This window comes from Typopeltis vanoorti, chromosome 2 (genome assembly GCF_054136105.1).
Source record: "Typopeltis vanoorti isolate ZY-2024b chromosome 2, IOZ_Tvanoo_1.0, whole genome shotgun sequence".
NCBI lineage: Eukaryota > Metazoa > Arthropoda > Arachnida > Uropygi > Thelyphonidae > Typopeltis > Typopeltis vanoorti.
Genome location: NC_143550.1, coordinates 134,107,741 through 134,129,195, shown reverse-complemented (window position 1 = coordinate 134,129,195; position 21,455 = coordinate 134,107,741). Strand labels below are relative to the sequence as shown.

Genomic DNA, 21,455 nt, shown 5'->3' with positions numbered 1-21,455 from the left:
TGCCTAGAGATAATAGATACACAAAGTGGGATTGAAGCCTACATCCAGTTTCCCAACTGGATGTAGGCTTCAATCAGTTGGGAACAGCGCTAACTTCATCCTAGGAAATGAAGTTAGCGCTGCAATATTCTCAAGTCCTGATGACATTCAAGAATTTGCAAAGTAATTTGTTACACAAGCTCAAATGAATTCATCAGAAATTTGAATGATCAATGTTTTGCAGTTGCAGAAATAGTAGAATAATCTATTTCAGTGTTTCATATTAATATAAAAAAATATGAGGTCAAAGATTGGTTGGAATAATTAAATATTATTTTATGATCACAGAAGATAGTGAAAAATAATGCAATACATACTTTCAACTATCACAGAGTGGTTGCTTCCATTGAAAAACACACAATTAATACTACCACGCTGGATATCTGAATAGAAAATTCGCTGTCCACTGTAGTCAAAAGAAAGGCCTATTACATTTCGCATATATTCCTTATTTGAAATACTTGGATATGGAGCATTCAAGTTGTTTTCATCAAATATGTGAATGCTATCAATCTTCAGAACCCTAGAAAATATCACAAATGCATCGTATGCTGTAAGAAAGAAAAAAAAAAAAGAATATTTAATTAGTATATGACACAGAATAATGATATAAATATACAGTAAATTCTCACTAGTGGGAATACAAATATTAGTGAAATCACTCCCTACAACAAACTATGACAATCTCAACCAGCTTAATGTGGTCAGCGAATGAATGGGTAATGTAGACAATGTATGCGAGTAGTGTATACTACGAGAAGGACAACCCTAGGTATGAAGGCCACATCAACATGCCTAGCAGGGTATCAACAAGTAGGGCTAGCAACCTGCATGTATGACATACAAATTAAATGCTCATAGAAACTATATAAGATATAGCTGGATAGTACAGATGGATGTAACCAGAAAGAACCATGGAAAAGGCATTGGAATTGTAAGACATTAAGGATTATAAGTGGGAACATTTGTTCCTCAAATCAAAAACAAAAAGAATTAATTGAAGAATTTGTAAAATATAAAAATAATTATAAATATAAAATATATATATAAAAAAATATAAAACATAAAAATAATTTGTATATCCGAAACAAAAAAAGAAAGATAAAGGAATGCATAAATTATTTTTTTCTTCTTATTATTATTGACACCTCCAAGGAGTCCAAAGATTCATCAAGGAAGGGCACCTACTCTACTATTCTCCTTCTCCACCACTCAATCCACAAGCGAACTGCAACTACCATCATCATCATCACCATCTACACCAACACCATCTACTGCACACCACCATCACAAGCATCCATGTCATTGAACCTGCAGCCTTTTGGCTGGAGAGCAGATACACTAACCACTTGGTCAACCAGGCCAGCATGGAGTAAGAAACAAGAGAGAGCTCAAGCATGTGGAGGAATTAAAATACATGAGGATTTTCAATCAGAAATAAAAGAATGGGAATAGATATAAGTAAGGATACTGAGAATAAAAATAAAACTGCAAAATAAAATTAAATATAATCAGTGTCTATAGCCCTAGTGAAGGTATTTAATAGGCCATTTGTGTTCAGACACAAATGAACAAAAACATCACATTAAATACCTCCACTATGATAAAACAGGCTTATCAGACCACGTGCTCCAAACATGCCACAGAATTGACTGGAAAGGCACCAAGTTCCTACGCTGGTTTGAAAGAAAATTCAAAGCTTGTAAAATGCTGAAACATCAACCAAATCTGAAAAAAAATTATGTATTAATTATTCCAAGAATGTGGAGGACCCATCTTCAACCCATATAGCATCCAGAACAATCCTAAACAGAAGAAAATACAAGAAGACTTAAGAAATTGTTTAATGTCGTTCTGTTTTTTTTCCCACCAGAGATCAAACTAGTGTAAATGATTAACAAACATCTTACTTCTGTATAGTGCAGTGTCATGTAGCTTGTATCTTGTACATATGTATGTTTTCTCGATGATGACCTCAATATGGAAGAGGTCAAACATCAAATGTTACTTTCTTAATGTTAAGTAAAGTAATTATTCTATCACTATGAATGCTGACCACCATGTAACCTTAAAAGAAAGAAAGAATGGACTACTGATGTGAAAATTTAATTCCAAAATATAAATAAGGTAAAAAATAAAAATTAAAGAAATACAAGGAAATATTCTTTAATGGTGAACTATTACAAGAAAAATAATTCACCATTAAAGTTTATTTCCTTGTATTTCTTTAATTTTGCTTTTTTACCTTATTTATATTTTGGAATCTAAATTTTCACATCAGTAGTTCATTCTTTCTTTCTTTTAAGGTTACATGGTGGTCAGCATTCATAGTGAAGAATTTATGGAGACACAACACACATGCTAGAATAATTACTTTACTTAACATTAAGAAAGTAACATCTGATGTTTCGACCTCTTTCATATTGAGGTCATCATCAGGAAAACATACATATGTACAGGCAATAAACATATATTTAAACAATCAATTTCAAAAAAATGCTATCAGTAATGAAGAAGACATAGATTCTCATTGGGAAAAATTCAAAATGTACATTAATCAAGCAGCATATTAAGCACTGTTACGGACACAAATTGGAAAATACAAAACAAGTTAATATGCATTTACAAGATAAAACTAATACAGCCAAATATGAAAAATATAAAAGATAAGAAATGAAATCAACAACAAAATAAGACTCATACAGCAAAAATATTGAGAAGGTTATTCTATGCAACTAGAATATGATTTTTATGGAACACAACATAATCCAAAATCAATGAAAATAAATTTATTTGTAATTACATAAATATACCAATCATAGAGAGAGAGAGAGAGAGAACAATGGGAAAACTATTTTACCAAATATTATGAAAATGAAGAAGAAATAAAAATGTCTGAAATACCACAGAGAAAACAGAGAAGAAATGAGATGATTATGATTATTATTATTATTATTCGTGACACCTCCAAGGAGTCTGAAGACTCATCGCGGGAGGACACCTACAACTGTCTCAACTACTACACCGAACCTCTACTATGAATCATCTCCATCGACGCCATCTACCGCCCACCTCCACCACAACTAGTATTTTTTGTCTGTAAATTGCGTGTGTTCTGAAGGGCCGATTTGTCTGTATGCAGGATGAAAAACCTGAGTTTCTGGGAGAAGAAACCCTGCTAAATAAATAATAAGTTAATAGAATCACAGTTACCTCAAAATTGAGAAATAGGAAATCACTTGGAACTGATCGTACATATAATGAAAAGCTAAAATATGAATAAATATTACAATACTAATATTTAAAACAGGAACAAAATCTGAACCAATAAACTATCGAGAAATAAACTTATAATGCACCACCCTCCCTTCTCTCCTCCTCTGGCCAAGTTCTGTATGGAGCATTTCGAAAAACATACTACCATTCTAAAAGCTATCTGACTTTGAGAATGGCTTATATATTGATGATGATGTGTTCTCTATTTGGGCACATGGCTCAGACATATTAGAGTCTTTCTTCCTTCACCTCAACAGCACCACAGAATTCAGTTCACTACAGTAAAAGAAAACACAATGTTTACCCATTTGCTTTAGATTTCTCAGTTTCCAGAAAACACACCCATACAAGTACATACATACAAAAACTTTCCCATCATTCCCTGTCTCAACAATATGGTGTCATTATTATTATCTGGTAAATACCAGAAAATAATATGAAAAATACAAAGTATTTTCTTTGCACATTATTTTCACTGCACATTTGAAAAAAAGTGCTAGTTTACATATGTGGAATTTTTGAAGTAGCTATACTTTTATTAATATTTTACATTAAAAATGTATGAGATCATGCTCCCCAAGTGATTTATGTGTTTGAGTGTCTTGAGAATTGTTTTGAAAATAAATTATAATTTGAAATATCTGCAAATTGAATAGTTGGGACCCCTCAAAAAAAGTTGAACACCTATGTAACACAAACACACTTTTTTTTTGTTAATTCCAATCTTTTCTTTTCAAGATAATTGGATATCACATAATTCATAATTTTTTGATAATAAAACTGACACTGTGATTATTATAAATTAAGAAATTATTTTGACATAAATACTACTAAGCAAGCAAACAATTGGAAAGGAAACAAGACAGCTAATTAATATTCCACTATTGTTTGAGGATCTTTAGTGTGACTTTCGGGGAAGTGTTCTTTCTTTTCTTTCTTAATAGGCAAGAATAATGGCGAATAAAGTCTTTTCCTCAAACTGAGAGCATTATTACCTAGTATCTCTAAGACAGCTTATTTCAGAAATAGCAACCACCAATAATAAAAAGTAGTAATATTTCGAATTTTTTAAGGGAAAAAAAACTAACACTACAAAACATTCTTTTTTTTGTGGCATAAAAATAAAACAATTTTATATGGTGAAAATATAACATGAAATGTACTTGTAAAACTTGGAATACATTCCAAGTAATACATTTCATTAACACATTCCAACAGAATATATTCCGTTTGCTGAATATATATTCAACAAACAGCTGAACAACTGATTGTACATTGCAGACAAATAGTGCAGTATTAGAAGTTCCTGCTGCAATACAATCTTAATACGTTATACCCTATCTTGATACGTTATGCTAACTATCCCGTTCTGATTTCTTGTCCTTCGTACTGGCTCGGGTACATTATAAACATTCTTACACTCAACTGCCTCACTGATGTCTGCATATCCACTTCCTCCCCGCCTTAACAGTTCAAGTTTCTCTGATTTTGCACATCCACTCTCACTTCACTCAGCAACACTTTTTCCAGTCTTCACACACCAAATCCATTCAGATGTAAGTCATCTATCTTGTACAAATCCTTTTGCCCATCAAACTCACTCCACACATCAACAAACTAAACACTACACTGTCTGCATAACCTGCGCATAAAGTCATTTGCAATTATGGCCCTCCTTCTAAGCTCTTCTCTGTTACCATGGCAACAGACTCACTATCCTAACTCTGTCACTCTTTTCTTTCACTACCTCTAATAATTCCTTCACGTCCTCTCTCATTTCAAATTTATCTCCTTTCAAATCATTCGTTCCCGCTACGACTATCATTTCTTTCACCCTCTGTTTCTGCACTTTAATACTTTCACTTACATCCTTAATTGTCGCACCCGGTAAGTACGATTTAGTTCAAATTTAATCCAAAGCATATATCCTTACAGGCATGTATAATGCCATGAACATTATGGGAAGAGTCACTAACCAGATCGATTTCGACCTTCTGAGGTCTCATCAGTGGTGGTATATATAATTTCTTTGCATTTTAATTCATAGTATAACAAAGCGTGAAAACTTTCAACATCTAAACTTAGAGGGATAAGAAGATATTGCTGATGTTTTTTGCAAAAATATCCTCGAGTATGTTGGCAATTACTGCTCAACTGCCAAGTGTGCAATCATTATGTTCTAGGATGGAGAGCTGATGGGTGGAATATCTGCCTTTCATTTTTTTCTAGATCCCCCCCCCCCATACTTCTTTGTTTTTGGTGGACCTTGATATAGAAGAAGTACGTTGGATCGAGGATTCCTTCTGGCTCTAACAATGGATGTATCTTGCTCAGGCTCAAGCATGATACATCCTCTTCAAAAGCAACTTGGTTTGTTGTTGTGGGGCATCTATGGAAAATACTGAAAGCTTTCTTCTGGGATGCTTAGGCTGCTGTGTAATCATCATACCACCATGGCATAGGGAAACATGGAAACAGACTAGATGTTTTAGGAATTGTAATCATGATGGCTTATGTAATACACACTCTGTCATATGATTAACTGCATCAATGGGAGAAGAGCTGACCATTGCAGAATCAAATTCTGTTAATGATGAGAAGGTGAGCCAGTCAGCTTGGTGATATCCATCGTGATATCCATGATGGAGTACATGACTGCCCATGCAGGAAGGTAGACATCACAGGAAAGTGATCACTCCCAAATAAATTCTCATCAGTTTCCCACTTGAAGAGTGGATAAAGGGAGAGTGAGCAGATATTAAGTCTATGGCAGTAAATGTTTGGATAGACACATGGAAGAAGGTATTGCTTCCTGTGTTAGTTGACAAGCTTATGCTTGGTAACTTTTCCTCTGATGTTTGTTTGAACACTCCACAGAGTGTTAAACACAGAATTCAAGAATGGGTGGATCAGAATATGATACTCTATAGGGGGCCAACATGGTTTTGTTCAAGGTCCATCCTGCCTTAGAAATTTATTAACTTTTTATAATAGAATGACATCTGAGTTGGACAAAGGAAATGGCTACACAGTGGTACTTCTGGATTTTGCTAAGGCTTTTGGCAGGATACCCCACAGAATACTGTTGTGAGAATTGGAGCAGATGGGGATGGATACTAAACTGGTGATATGGTTAAGAGAATGGCTCAGGGAGAGATACCAGAAAGTGGTGTATGGAGGAGCAGAGTCCAGGATGATGCAGGTGACCAGTGGTGTGCCTCAGGGCTTTGTGCTTGGGCCGTTTTTATTTAATTTGTACATAAATGATATAGGAAATGGCTTGAAGGGAGATGTTCAGTTGTTTGATGATGATGCAAAGTTGGGTAGTGCAATAAAAAAAGTAGCTTATGTTGAGAGTTTGGAGGATGATTTAAATAAACTGGCAAAATGGGCAAAAGGTAATGGATGTCAGTTCAATGTGGAAAAGTGTAAAGTTATGCATTTTGGGATTAAAAGATTACCAGCTGTGTACTACATTGATGGAAAGGGCACTCCGAGAGACTGATGAAGCTAGGAACTTGGGGGGTGTTGGTGAATAGGGAGATGAAGTTCAGAGGACACATTGCTAAGGTGTCCAAGATTACTTGGACACCTTAGCATAGGATTACTTGGTTATTGACGAACACACTTACATCCAGAGATAAAGAGGTTATTATTCCCTTTTATAAGGCATTTATACTATACATTTGGATTACTGCGCTCAAGTCTGATCACCTGGATTCCTTGGAGATGAGGAGGTTGTGGAGAGGGTTCAGAGGAGAGTGACTAAGTTGGTGAGTGATGTAAAAAATGCTCCACATTGATAGATTGAGAGCTTGCAGATTGCAGAAAAGAGGAGATATGATAGAAATGTTTAAATTACTAAAAGGTTTTTACAAGATTGATACAGGGAAATATTTCAGTTGTGTGATAGTAATGGAAGAACAAGAGATCATCCCTGGAAATTCAGGAAAAGTGTGGTTAACAATGATGTGAGAACTAGATTTTTCACCTGGAGGATGGTGAATGAGTGTAATGCATTGCTTGACTCAGTTGTGAGTTCTTCATCCGTAAATGAATTCAAGAAGAGATATGATGGATATTGTTTTGATAGTTTGGGTCTCCTGTGACGAGTCTACTGAATCCATGGAGATATCCATAATAATAATTACAAAGGGGTGGTAACTGCGATGTGACATCATCAAGGTCACCTTGAGATATCTCTCAATGAAAACAAAAGTACTCAACAGAAGAATCCAGATAACACCATTTAAAAAAAAAAAATGAAACCTTCCTACAATGGAATTTTTATGGATTCCATCAAAATATTCTTGCAGAAGCAGGAAATATACCTAAAGCTGAAGGATAATCTGAAATTACAAAATATTACCATCGTTTGTAAGGGCAGGACAGGGAATGGACCTGCTTGTGGAGGGGTTAATTACTCTATTATTAATATTATTCTGCATCATCCATTCCACTACAGATATATCTCCAGGGCTTTTTTTCAGCCGGAACAAGTTCCGGCTAAAAAAAAGCCCTGTGTATATATATATATATATATTGGCTTTTTTTTTTTCAGCCGGTTCCGGTAAGCTTTTAAACACGTTCCGGTAAACTTTTCCGAACTGTTCCAGCTGAAAAAAAAAAGCCCTGGAGATATCTGTAGCAGAATGGATGATGCAGAATAATATTAGTAGAGTAATTAACCCCTCCAAAAGCAGGTCCATTCTCTCCTGCTCTTACAAATGATGGTAATATTTTGTAATTTCAGATTATCCCTCAGCTTCAGGTATATTTCTTGCTGGCAGAAGGTTTATACTGGTTTATACTTCTGCAAGAATGTTTTGATGGAATCCATAAAAATTCCACTGTAGGAAGGTTTTTTTTTTTTTTTAATGGTGTTATCTGGTTTCTTGTGTTGCGTACTTTTGTTTTCATTAGCCTTGGATTTTTTTTTCTTTTCTCATCCATCATTTCTTCTTCATGTTTCTGATATATAAAGCACCATAAGGGGTTTGGGATATAGAAACTTACTAGACAGTTGAGGTAACCTGATTTGACATGCTGGTGCATTTGGTTTGTTGAAAATAAGGATGGTGTTCCTGATGTGAACCAGGTGACCATTTCTATGTATAAGTATTCTAATCATGGCAATCACTCCTTGAGGTCAGAGAAGATCTCTTCTTTGATATCAAGGAGTTCCCACTCTGATATTACTCCTCTATAAAAGTTTAAAGTTTTGTGGGGGATAACTGTAACCAGTATTCTCTCTATATAGTTGTTGCATGAAGTAATTTTTTTAATTGTCTGAGTTGCTTTAAAAAATATATCTCTAGAATGCAGTTTATCTTTACAGGTTTTGGAGATCCTGCTGATCCTTCCAAACTTTTCTGGATGAAGAAGGGGTTGCAAAGGTCGGAAGGGTGACATTTTTACAATGGACTTCACCTATTGATTGTAAGATTATTATTATTATTGCTACATGCCACCTCCAAGGAGTCTAAAGACTAATCGAGGGAGGGACCTATTCTACAGCTCTGTCTCCACTACTCAATCCACCAACGAACCATAACTACACCAATGCCATCTACCACCCACCACTATTTTTACAGACAAACATCCATATTGTTTGATATTTTTTGTTTCTTACTTTGGTTTTCTGTTGATGATAATTTGGTTTCTGAACATGGTTGGGGGGGGGGGGGGGGCTTCATGAGGGACCCTGATAAAGAAGAGAACGAAGAAATATTCGTTCTTAGGATGAGTTTAGTTCAGTACCAGAGCTCTCCATGCATCACAGAGCCACACATGAATGCCTGCTCTCTGGCAAGCGGTGACTGCACCTGAGTGGAACACCAAGGTAAGCTCAGACATTGTAGTCTAGATGGTGGTCTAGAACAGTGCTTCCCAAACTTATGGATGTAAAGGCCCCCTTTGGAAAAATTAAAATATTTCACGGCCCCCATCGAAAAAAAAAACATCGTTATTACGATGTTTTTTTTTTCGATTTCGATAATAATACAGACATATATTATTATAATATTTATTGCATTTATATTCCATACAAAACATACACAGCAAATATTGAAAAAATCAAATGCAAATATTACATTTTTAGCATCTTACATACAGATTTGACATGGCACACTTAGTCTTAAAAACATTTTAAATTTGTTTTCATTATTTCATGGCCCCCCCTCAACAAAACTGATGGCCCCCAAGGGGGCCGCGGCCCACAGTGAATATACGACCCACATGGAATATAAATGCAATATTTATTGCATTTATATTCCATACAAAACATACACAGCAAATATTGAAAAAATCAAATGCAAATATTACATTTTTAGCATCTTACATACAGATTTGACATGGCACACTTAGTCTTAAAAACATTTTAAATTTGTTTTCATTATTTCATGGCCCCCCCCCTCAACAAAACTGATAGCCCCCAAGGGGGCCGCGGCCCACAGTTTGGGAAGCGCTGGTCTAGAAGATAGGATAGTAATAAAAACTCTGGAGAAGTAGAGTGAAGAATATGGGGAGGATAGCATAGAAAAGGAATAAGAAGGGCCAGTACCATTGTTGGGAGGTCTCCTCCATCACAAACAGGTGTCTCATGTGGAAGTGTACAACTGACCTCAAGCTGCAGAAAATCATCAATCTGTTTCTTTAATTTGTCATAGTCTCCTGCTCCATAATTTCACGCATCTCTTTTGTTTAATAAAAACTTTTACCTGCCTAGCCACTCCCCACCTCAAAACTACATAATCACTCTCTCCAATTGGTGGCATCGTAGTGATATTTTATATTATCAATGCATGAAGCAATATTATTAAATCAAACACTCGTGTTTGATTTAATAATATTGCTAATATTGGTTAGTTACTTCAACTATGGCTGTATATATGTTCCAACTAAGTAGCTTAAGGAATTCAATCTCCATTTTCGCACGTTATTTCCTTCAGAATCATCTCCCTCTACATTTCCACCCTAAATATATCAAAAACTCAGGTTCACCTAAATCACACATGCAAGAATAGACTCAAAGCCATTATCATTATTACTTTTTTCAAGTTTCACAGAACACACAATTCTTCTGATATCATCGGTAGTATCCCACATCCTCTTTCTTTCTGTCTTTTCAAAAATGCTCTAACCATCATACTCTATTCACATGACATCATCATCATTTAATCAGGGGTCACTGATACCAGTGATCTGCAGAACAACTAAATGCATCTAGGCAAAAACCCTTGAAAGCAGAGTAGCTTTCCCATGTTTCTTTACTTTCCTTATTTACATGATTCTGTTGCTCCCAACAAAGTCATTTTTACATTTTTGTCTTCCTACATCATTTATCTCTCACAGACTTGCTACATTCTTCACCACTTCCACCTCTTATCAACAATCTATCCAACATCACACTGATGCTCACATTCAAATGCATACCACCTGAAGAAAAAAGCTCTCTCCTGTTTCCAAATTTATCCTGTAGATCCACATACAAGTCCTCTCTTCCTGCACATTCCAGCTGTCATGCCAGTTGTAATCCCTGCTTTTCTCCTCAGCTATCAAATATCATAACTTGAGAAGATATTCATAGTTCTCCCTCTCACAAATACTGTGCTACCCACATTTTCTTGCAAATCATTTGTTCCTATCACAATATACAATTCTTCTGCATCTCCTCTTCTCTCTACATAACTCTGATAAATTTCTTAGCACTTGCTTGATGCTCTTTCAGATCATCCCTTTCACTATCAAACAAACACTTGTTATTATTGTTACTCTCATCCTCAGTAACCGACATCACAAGCATCAACTCCAGATTCAAGTCGCATTTCACATATGCTCTCCTGCTATCTGGCTTAAAAATCCATAACTTATCAACATAATCCAACGAGTACATGTATCACACCTCACATTTCACAAAACAACTAAAATCTAAATTTACTTCTAGGAATGCACAAAGCAGCTACCACTTTGCTTCCAATGCATGTTATATGCTGTTTCTAAGTTTAAAGTATTTTGTACTCAAACAAGTATAAACACCACAAGCACACAACTTCTACAGTAACTCCCACACATAAAATATACATTAAGCTAAAAAAAAAAAAAATGCATTTGCAGTTGCTCAAGTGTTCATGAAGCAGAAATCCTCTCCTGAAATAACTCAGGGCATTTTAAAAAGAATTATGGTCAAGCAGCTTTTGCAGAGGAACTCTAGAGTTGACTATACAAATATCATTCAAAGTAAAAATGAAAGAGGCCAAAAGCAAGAACCAAGCTTTGGAGTTACAGTGGTAAACTCTCACGAAAGCAATGTTAGAGATAAGAAGCCAGGCAGTGAAGCTGTCTGCAAGGATAGAAACATCTGAACACTATGGTGGATGCAAGAAGTTAAAGAGGCATTCCTGGAAAAGAAGGAATATCAAAAGTTCTTAAAAAATAACACAGCAGATGCTCGAAAGAGATTACAGAGAAACATGAAACAGAGCTAAGTTATGTGTAAAAGTAGCTAAGCAAAAATCTTGACAGAACATAGAAGAGAATTATCAGGAAGGTTGCAAAATGTTGTGGATACTATTGAAAAGGCTTTGAAATAGAGAAAAGAGTACTGTAAAAGGAATCACAGATGACATGGTGAGATAAAAACTGAAATAAAAGATATTCTGAATATCTGGAGTAATTCCTTTCAAAGACCATTAACGAAACAAGCAGTGATAGAACAGTGGTAGAATATATTTGAGAGGAATGCAATCAAGAATACTTGAGACAAAAAAAAAAAAAAACTAACAAAGGCCTGTAATGTGTAAAAAAGGCAGCTGAGAAAGTAATATTCAACTAGCAATTATCAAACATGTAGGCATAAGTTTTATAGTTGCTACACTGCATAATTTAGAAGGCATCATGAAAAAGTTCAATTCCAGATTGGAGTAGAGTTCACATAGTTCATCTATAAAAAAGGAAAATAAAACCTCAGTGTGAAAACTGCAGAGGAATTTCACTACTGAATGTTCTAAATTTATGCAAGCATACTTGAATGGAAGTTAAGAATAATTATGAGAAAGAACCTTTAATATCAAGAAACTGGAAAGAGAGCAAACAGTGGTTAACAGAATCATATTTTTCACTTTAGGCCAAATAGTCATAAAGATCTGGAAAAAGCATTTGAAAAGGTGACAAGAGAAAAATTTTTCACAATGCTATACTGCATAAATGGAATATTATACAGCACAATACATAGTTTAAGCTGCAAGTCAGTAGTTTGAATTGAAAGGTGGTCTCATGAAAAATCAGATGTAAGATAAGGATGCAACTATCTTCACTCTTATCACTCCTCTATATGGATCTCAATACGAAAGAATGTAGGAATAAACTTGATATTATAATCAGATATCAAACTTAGCTACTTGCTTTATGCAGATCATACATTCACAAATAAAACCAGTGCAAGTCTTCAGAATTCTTATAAAAATACAAGATATGATAATATAGAATGCTGACAAGTGATAGATGAATTTGGAGGATATTTGTTTTTAGGAACATGAGTAATAATTAAAACATTATCGTACATTACTGCCATAGTATTATATATACAACATAACACAAGCATTTGAAACACAGAAAAGAAAAGCAAAACAGGTGGTAATTCTGGTAGGTCTATCAGTGGTCATAAGAGGCACTTAAGCACCCATGACCTTTCCAAGTATTCATCACAACTGCAACTCAAGGATAAGAAGGTTAAGTCCTATGCCTCCCAGTATTTCCTACATCTGTAAATGCACGTGTTCATGGGCTGGTTTGCCTGTTCTGTGAGGAAAAAAAAAACCCTACCTCCGTATGAGACTGGTTAACTCACTTTTCATCAAAAGAGACCAGGTAAAGTTCCTCACATCACTGACAGTAATCAAACCTGGGTCTTCATGACCAAATACTGACTGAGCTTCTCCCACTTAAGTGGGAGAAGCTGCAGAAGAAGAAGAAGAGAGCACATGAAAAGTTTGTTTGTTGCAAGAAGTGAGAGTGAAGAGTGAGAAAGTAAAAATTGTTAGAACATTACGTAGATTTGATGGAAATGAATTACGAAGAAGGGTTATGATGGAAAATGATTCGATGTGTAGGCTGTGTAGAAGGAATGGATATGAGTTTTTAGATGTCTGGAGTGAGTTTGAGGGAAAATTGGATTTCTATAAGAGGGTCAGTCTACACATGAATGTGTTTGGTATCAGAAGTCTTGAAAAATTATTAATTTATATAACACCTAATACAGAGAGTCAGAGAAACTGAATTCTGATGGAAGGAACTGTGAAAATCAGTGAGTATAACAAAAATGTTAGATAACCATGTTAATGATGGGAATGGTTATTATTATGGAAATGATTATGAAGAAAGAAGGATTCTGTATTTGTCCAATTAAGATTTATTGAGCATGTGTAATGATGTCTGCATAAGTAAGGAACTAGATAAGAATAGAAATCTGTGAGTTGTCAAACTGTGTCATACAGAACACAGACCAAGTGTATACAAAAGAGCATGCAGTTAATTTATTATGTCTGTACACGAATGCTAGGAGTATCAGAAACAAAGGGTATCATAAGCAGATATACAGACTGGTACTAAGTGCAAAGGGTACAGTATATTTAGGAAGGATAGACAGGATAAGGAGAGGAGGGGACATGCTGCTAATGATAACAAATGTCATGAATCCAGTTAGAGTGGAGACCTATAACTGTAATTCTAATAACAGTTTTTCATGTGGCAGTGAATATGAAGCCATCTGGTGTGAGATGGAGTCTGAAAAGATAAAATACGTAGTAAGGTGTTTTTACAAACCTCGAGGATTCGTTGCTAGTGACGAAGAAATGGATCACCAAATAAATACAATGGTGGGAAAAGAGTAATCATATTAGGGACTTTAATCATCTGAACATTTACTGGGTAGCTACAAAATCACATAAAAAGAATGAAACTGAATTTAATGAGCTGTTGCAAGACAACTTCCTCAAGTGGCATGTGATGGAAAGAACTTATTATTATTATTATTATTAATACCCCAAGACTTCATGGGGTCAAAGTCTCATCTGGGAGGTCCTTTTATCACACACACAGCTCATCATACCGTGTTTTAAACACATTCAAACTCTTTGCAGACACCACATTCTCAGGCAAGGCATTCCAATCATTCATAACTCTGCACGAAAAAAATCTGCCTCTCACTCCCCTACTCGCACCCCCTTTATATAGTTTCCAGGGATGACCTCTGGTTCTCCCCTGATCTCCCACTATTCTCTGTAAAACTTCTTCAGCATTGATCCTATAACAACCCCTTACCAACTTGTAGGTCTCTATCATATCTCCCCCCCTCTTCCTCCTGTCCACCAGACTCTGCAAATTACATCTTCTCAATCTTTCCTCATACTCAACATTCCAGAGATCAGAAACTACCTTAGTCAGTCTCCTTTGGACCCTTTCCAACATCTCTTCATCCTTATGAAAACCAGGTGACCAAATCTGGGCACAATAGTCCATGTGTGGCCTAATCAAAGCCTTATACAATGGAACAAGAATCTCCCTACTTCTACATGTCAGTGTCCTCTGCATCATTCCCAGAAGCCTTTGTGTTGTCTTCACAATTTTGGCAATGTGTCCCCTAAATTTTAGATCCTTATCCATTATCACCTCCCAGATCTCTTATTTCCTCTACCTCCAACAATATATTTTCACCAAGCATAAATTCTGCATCCCATCTTTGTTTTCCAAATTTTAAAACCTTACTTACATTTTGCAACATTGAACTCATATCCCCATTTCCATGCCCAATCACTCAATCTATTCAAGTCTTCCTGTAAGGCCACAACATCTTCACTACACTTCATGGTTCGTCCCAACTTTGCATCATCTGCAAACAACTGAATATCTCCATCCAAATCTTCACCTATATCATTAATATACAAGTTAAACAGCAATGGACCTAAAACAGACCCCTGAGGAACTCAACTAGTGACTTTCCTTTTCCTGGATATTGCTTCCGTATACACAACTTGTTGATACCTATCAGATAGCCAGTCTCCAATCCAATGCACTAATCTAATATCCAACCCCATCTGCTCTAGTTTGACTGTCAACCTATCATGAGGTACTCTATCAAAAGCCTTTGCGAAATCCAAGTATATTACTGTGTATCCTTTTCCTCTGTCCAAGAAAGCAGTCACTTTATTGTAATAAGTAAGTAGATTACTAAAACATGACCTCCCTTTAGCAAATCCATGCTGTCCATCAAAGATAATACCATCGTTATCAACCCAACTCTGGATCCTAGTTCTCACAAGCTTCTCCAACAACTTAACCACAACACCTGACACACAGCTAGGCTTGTGTGTCAGGTGTAGTTTGATGCTTGAGTTCGATCACCTCCTTTATGAAGTGGCACAATATATATAATAGTCTTTGAGGAAGTTTCAGTTAGACATAACTATTCTGCCTCCACTTGGTGACAGTGATCATGCAGTACTTACTTGGAAGTGGCAAAGTTTATGAATGTTTATTCAGAAAAGGTGACATACCAAACTACAAAGCAGGAAATTATGACCACCTGAGAAGTATGCTGGGTTCTGTACCATGCTAACAGTTAATGGATGGAAGGATATCACAACAGTGTGTTGGAAGTGTTTAAAAAACACTTAAATGATGCAATATCCAAATGTTTCCCTAGAGATCTAAGAATAAATAGAAAAGGAGTGAAAGAGATGTGTAATCTAATTAAGCAAGATATTCGTAAGAAAAAGGTTATGTGGAAGGAATATCATGTGCATAAGGATGATGTTAGTTACAATAATTATAAGCAGCAGGCCAAAAGAGTGACAACTGCCAACTGGAGAAAGAGAGGTGATATGATCGAGACCTATAAACTTCTGAAAGGGTCGTACTGAAGATTCAGTAGATTCAATAAATTCAAGAACAAATATGACAGTACAAATGGCCTCACTCAAGGTCTCTCTTAATAATAATAAGAAGAATAGTATCCTGTATACACCCTCCACAACACTCACACAGAGGAATAAGATCAGGAAATTAATCACTGGAAGAAAAGAGCTGTTACTCATAAGATACTTGAATTTTATTTCAAAAACCTCTCAAAATTCATATTATTAATGCGTATGAAAAAAAAGCTGCGCACGCGCACACACGCACACAGGGTGTTCAAAATTAAACAATCCCTGTTCAAGAAGTTGTGGAGCACCATCCAATGATTCAAATACTGGAAACCTTTACAGGAATAATACACTGCTTATCATGCTGAAGTGATATCTGAAGTGGGGGGGGGGAGTTCCAAAATTAACACTAGGGTGCATTGTAAGTACCAAATGTATGGAATTTGCATATCACACAACCCGTCAGGTGCCAGTAAGGCTTAAAAAAGATGGACATGTGATATTTTCTTTCATTCTAGTTGATAAAACAAGACGCAAGAAGCGCTGCAATAGTGACATTAACCTTTTCCCAACTTGCTTTGTTCATGAAGCTGCTACCTAAACAACTGCAATGCTGTTGCTGTACTCCATGAATTTCGCCACCTGAACAAATGTTGACAAGGTCCACTATCTCCATGTGCACTGCAATGAATGATTAGTTGTTTTGAAGAAAATGGGATCATTGAGAGTCAGACCTGGCAGAGGTTGCAACGCAATCAGTTCACAGCATGTGAATGATGTTGCTATTACTGTGGTGGAGCTAGCTATGAATAGCAGCACTGCTTCCTGCAGGGCACTTGCTGTAATAAGATACATGGATGTGCCTTACACAACTTTCTGGAAAATTCTATGAAAGATTCTGCATTTCTACCCATTCAAGATAATCCTGACATGGGAGTTGTGCAGCATGACTTTGAAAGTCGACTGACATTCACGTTAACATCTTTTGCTCAAGCAGAATTGTGGGGCAGCGTGGCTCTGGATGATTTTGTGGGAAGATGAGGCTCACTTTCTCCTGAATGAAGCAATAAATACCCACAATTGCTGGGTATGGACTATGCAAAACCTGCTTTCAATCCAATAAATTCTTTTGCATTCACCTAAAGTTACTGTCTGGTGAAGGTTTTCAGCTTATCATTGGATTATTCCTCTTTGAGCACTTTCATCAGTTAAGTCCTGTGACCTGCTCAGTTACTGCCGAGAGGTATCGTGATATGATAAACAATTTTTTTGTGTCATAGCTACAGCAGTGCCTGTGCATGGATACAATCATTTTCATGCAGGATGGGGCCTCTGCACACAACAGTCCAGCAGGGCTTAAAAAAGATGGACACGTTATATTTCCTTTCATTCTAGTTGTTCATTTCGCAAAACATTTCACGGAAGCCAGAGTGATCAGCTTTGTGTTTCCAGTTGCATAGCCGCCTTGTTCCTATGACTTCTGGCTCTGGGGATTTCTCAAAGACAAAGATTATCAGGATAACGCTGATAACTTGCCAGCACTATAAGAAAGAATTATGCAGTGTGTGTGCAACATCAGTCCCGACCAGCTGCATTTTGCCATTGAACATATGTGCAGCAACAAATGCAGTTTATGACATAGAGAAGGGTAGCACAATGAACAGTACAGCCCGTGAATGCATAATGGAAATGAATAAAAATGTGTTATTTATATTTGTGTTGCTTTTCTCCTTCTTACACACACAGAAATTTCTACTTCTTACCCACACTGTATGATGCACAACACAGTACTGCAACAATACACAGCATTTGAGCCACTGGTTGGTGCGCCACAAGGCCTTACACAGGAATATTTTAATTTTGATCATCCTGTATATAATGAGAAAAAACTCTTTAAAAAAGTACTTACCCTCGCAGGTGTGTCCATCATCTGACACTCTTCCATGAGCACAAACACATTTATAATGTGAATTACCTAAATACAGACAAAGCTCTTGTTGACATCCCCCATTATTCAATCCACAAGGATTTTCATCTAGAAACATTAAAGAAACTAAAATCAGAAAGTACATAACCATTTCAAATAAAACAACCATTTTCACTAATACAATTACTGATATAATATGGTGATGATTTTATGGCTGTATGCTCATAAATTTGCAGCAGATATCATATGCAAGATAGTGTTTCACAAAATCATGAAACATGATTTTGTTTCACCTTTTTTTTCTGTTTTTTTTTTTTAATTCTCACAATTTATCAATTAGTTCTAAATTTGATCCATAATGACACAAGTTACAATGTAGACAGCATATCATAAATTAGATGATGATATTTACTTGGTCTATAACTAGATGTCCAAATCCATTCATCATTCAAATCATGAACCTTCATAAAGACTACTATTAATATGAAATAACTGAATGTTAAATTAATTTAGTATTTACAGAATTACGGGGGAAATAATGCCTTTCTTTATATAATCCATTTCAAATAAAAGGTTTATTTTTGAAAGTATTTTATTTTCTATATTCCAGCTCATGAAACAGTCAATTAATAAAATTTACAAGGTGCAGCTCAAATGTTTTGGGACCATTAATATAAAACAATAATCAATATATATAATATGATAAAATAAGGAGTAGACTCCTCCTCAATGGATGCACTTGTTTGCATATTCAGACAATTTGCTGATCCTATCCTGAAATACTTTTTCAGAATTCTTGTATCTGCACTCTGATTCTCATTTAGTATTTGAAACCAACAACCTTTTAACAAAAATTTAAATTTGGGGAAAAGAAAATAATTGGCTGGAGAAAGGTCTGGTGAGTAGGCTGAGTGGTGAAGGACAGTGACTTTCATACTTACAAAAAACTGCTTCACAATTGCAGCAATTGTGAAGGTGCATTGTCACAAAGCAGGAACTAACAGTTGGATTGGTACAATGCCTCACTCGATTCATTCTTTGTAATAGACTATGCAAAATATCTTTACAAAATTCTTAATTTTAGCATTAGGGATAAATTTGTAATGAATGACTCCATCTGAATCAAAAAAAGATCATGAACATCATTTTCACTCAAGATTTTTGTGATTATTTTCCACACCACTTTGCTCTCTTGTCACTTTGTTGCAGGATCATACAAAAAATCATGTTGTCACCAGTAAAAAATGTTTTCCAAAAAAAAAAAAAAAAGATTCATAGTCTATTGCCATTCTTTACATAGAACTTCTTGCAACTCTGCTCCTCCATTGTGTCAGTTACAAACATAAAAACTCTCAATGACAAAATGCATGTAAACTCAACAACAGCCAGGTCCAGACTATTGATACTTAGTTATGTGATAGTTGAAGATTCACTACATATATTTCAAGAGTTGTACACCAGGGAGATATAAGTGTGTTCAAAAAAAGACCAAACTTATGCTATAGAGACTTTATTGTTCATTTTACATTTTAAGCACTTCCCCTTCAAAGTAGTCCCTTCTACTGGCGATACACTGTTCTCAACATTTCTTCCATTGTTGGAATGCTTCCTAGAAACGCACGTTCTGTGATGACTCCCTGGAATGCACTTTCTGCAGTTCTCTTATCACATTTTCCTTCTGCATCTTGGTTTCAACATTATAGCGCATCTCATCTCCTGTTATGATGTTCTTAAGAAAGTTTTCATTACATTTGCATTGGCAAGTAGTTCCTGAATGATTTCAACACTCTTTCTGATTGTCAATCAATAAACGAGGCATGAATTTTGCACTGATGTGACGCATCTGAAGTTTTTAGTCATAATTTGATGGCAAGATCCTATGCTGATGCCCACTTCATCAGCAACTTCTCAGACAGTTAAACAATGATTTCCACAAATCACAGCACGAACTCTCTTGACATGGTCGTCATCTGTTGATGTGCAAGGATGACTAGACCTAGGATCTTCACTAACTGACTTTCTGGCCTTTTTAAAATGGGTTAAACCACTCGTACTACTGCATTCGGTTAACACAGTCCTCCAAGTATGCTTGATTAAGCAATTGAAATACCTGTGTAAAATTTTTGCCAAGTCTTCAGAAAAATTACACGCACACATGCACACACAAGTTGTCCTTCAAGATCTTTCATTGTCACTTTGTCACTAATCTGATGAACAGCTTGTGCAGGTGCTCACTTCAGTGGATGTAACTTGTTGACTAATATTCATATCAGAATGGCGCAAATGGAAGTTTGTTGTCAAAATCTCCTGCTAGGTGCACTCAGCAGCTGCAGCATGCTCTCTGTGCTGGTATTAGTGTGCTATTTAAAAAATTCAGTCTTTATTTCAACACCCTTCATACAATGCTCTTGTAGTAATATTGGCCTCAAAACCTTTGAGCCATAATTTGTACATTCTCATTTACTTTGACTAAGGTACTTGAAAATTATTCTTTCCAAAAAAAAAAAGGAAAGCACTTCAAAACATGTAGTTAGATTATACATCATCATCATCAAATTCCTGCCATGTATCCTCAAGGGGTGTACAGGATATGATAGCACTACATGAAAAAAATTACATCATTACTAACTTCCTATCTACAATTTTCTTCCAAATCAGTCTGTTACTTCTCAAGACTCCGACATTATCAGATCTTATATTTCTATCGTCTAAGACACTTTGTACCATATCAATCCACCTATGTCTTGGTCTTCCTCTGGGTTGTTTTGCTTCCTGGCAGAGAACACTTATTTCGCTAATCTTTCCTCGCCCATTCTGTTTAAGTGACCATACCACCTGAAATTAGCTCTGCTAACGCATTCCTGGATGCTGACAATGTCAAGTTCTTTCCTAATATCCTCGTTTTTAATATGATATTGCCATTGATGCCATCTGTTCACGCCTATAATCTTTCTCAGGACTCTCATATCTGCAGTCTCTAGTCTCTAGATTTTACTTGTGACTCAGCTCTCAGATACATAAGTTAAAACTGGTTTGAACACTGTCTTGTATACAGCTAATTTAGTGTTCCGACTAATTTCTTTCTTACTCCATATGAATTTATTCAATTGAATTGCCACCATACCAGCTTTGCTGATTCTGTTGTCTATTTCCATATTTAATTTACCATCTTCACTAAAAATCGTGCCTAAGTAGCTGAAATGTTTTACTTGTTCCACAGGTTCTCCATTCACAACACAGATGACATTTTCAATGATTCTGCCTATTTTCATTGTCTTTGTCTTTTTATTGCT

At 35.8% G+C, this 21,455-nt stretch overlaps 1 protein-coding gene across 1 annotated transcript in view; it reads right to left on the bottom strand.

Moving 5' to 3' along the window:
* LRP1 (LDL receptor protein 1) overlaps positions 1-21,455 on the bottom strand; it is a 1,646,373-nt gene that overhangs the window by 920,985 nt on the left and 703,933 nt on the right. Inside the window, exons 43-44 of the mRNA XM_090402369.1 lie at positions 18,145-18,270; positions 357-590 (exon numbers count right to left, since the gene is read on the bottom strand). Coding sequence (XP_090258495.1) covers positions 357-590; positions 18,145-18,270 — 360 coding nt within the window. The remainder of the gene's footprint in view (positions 1-356; positions 591-18,144; positions 18,271-21,455) is intronic.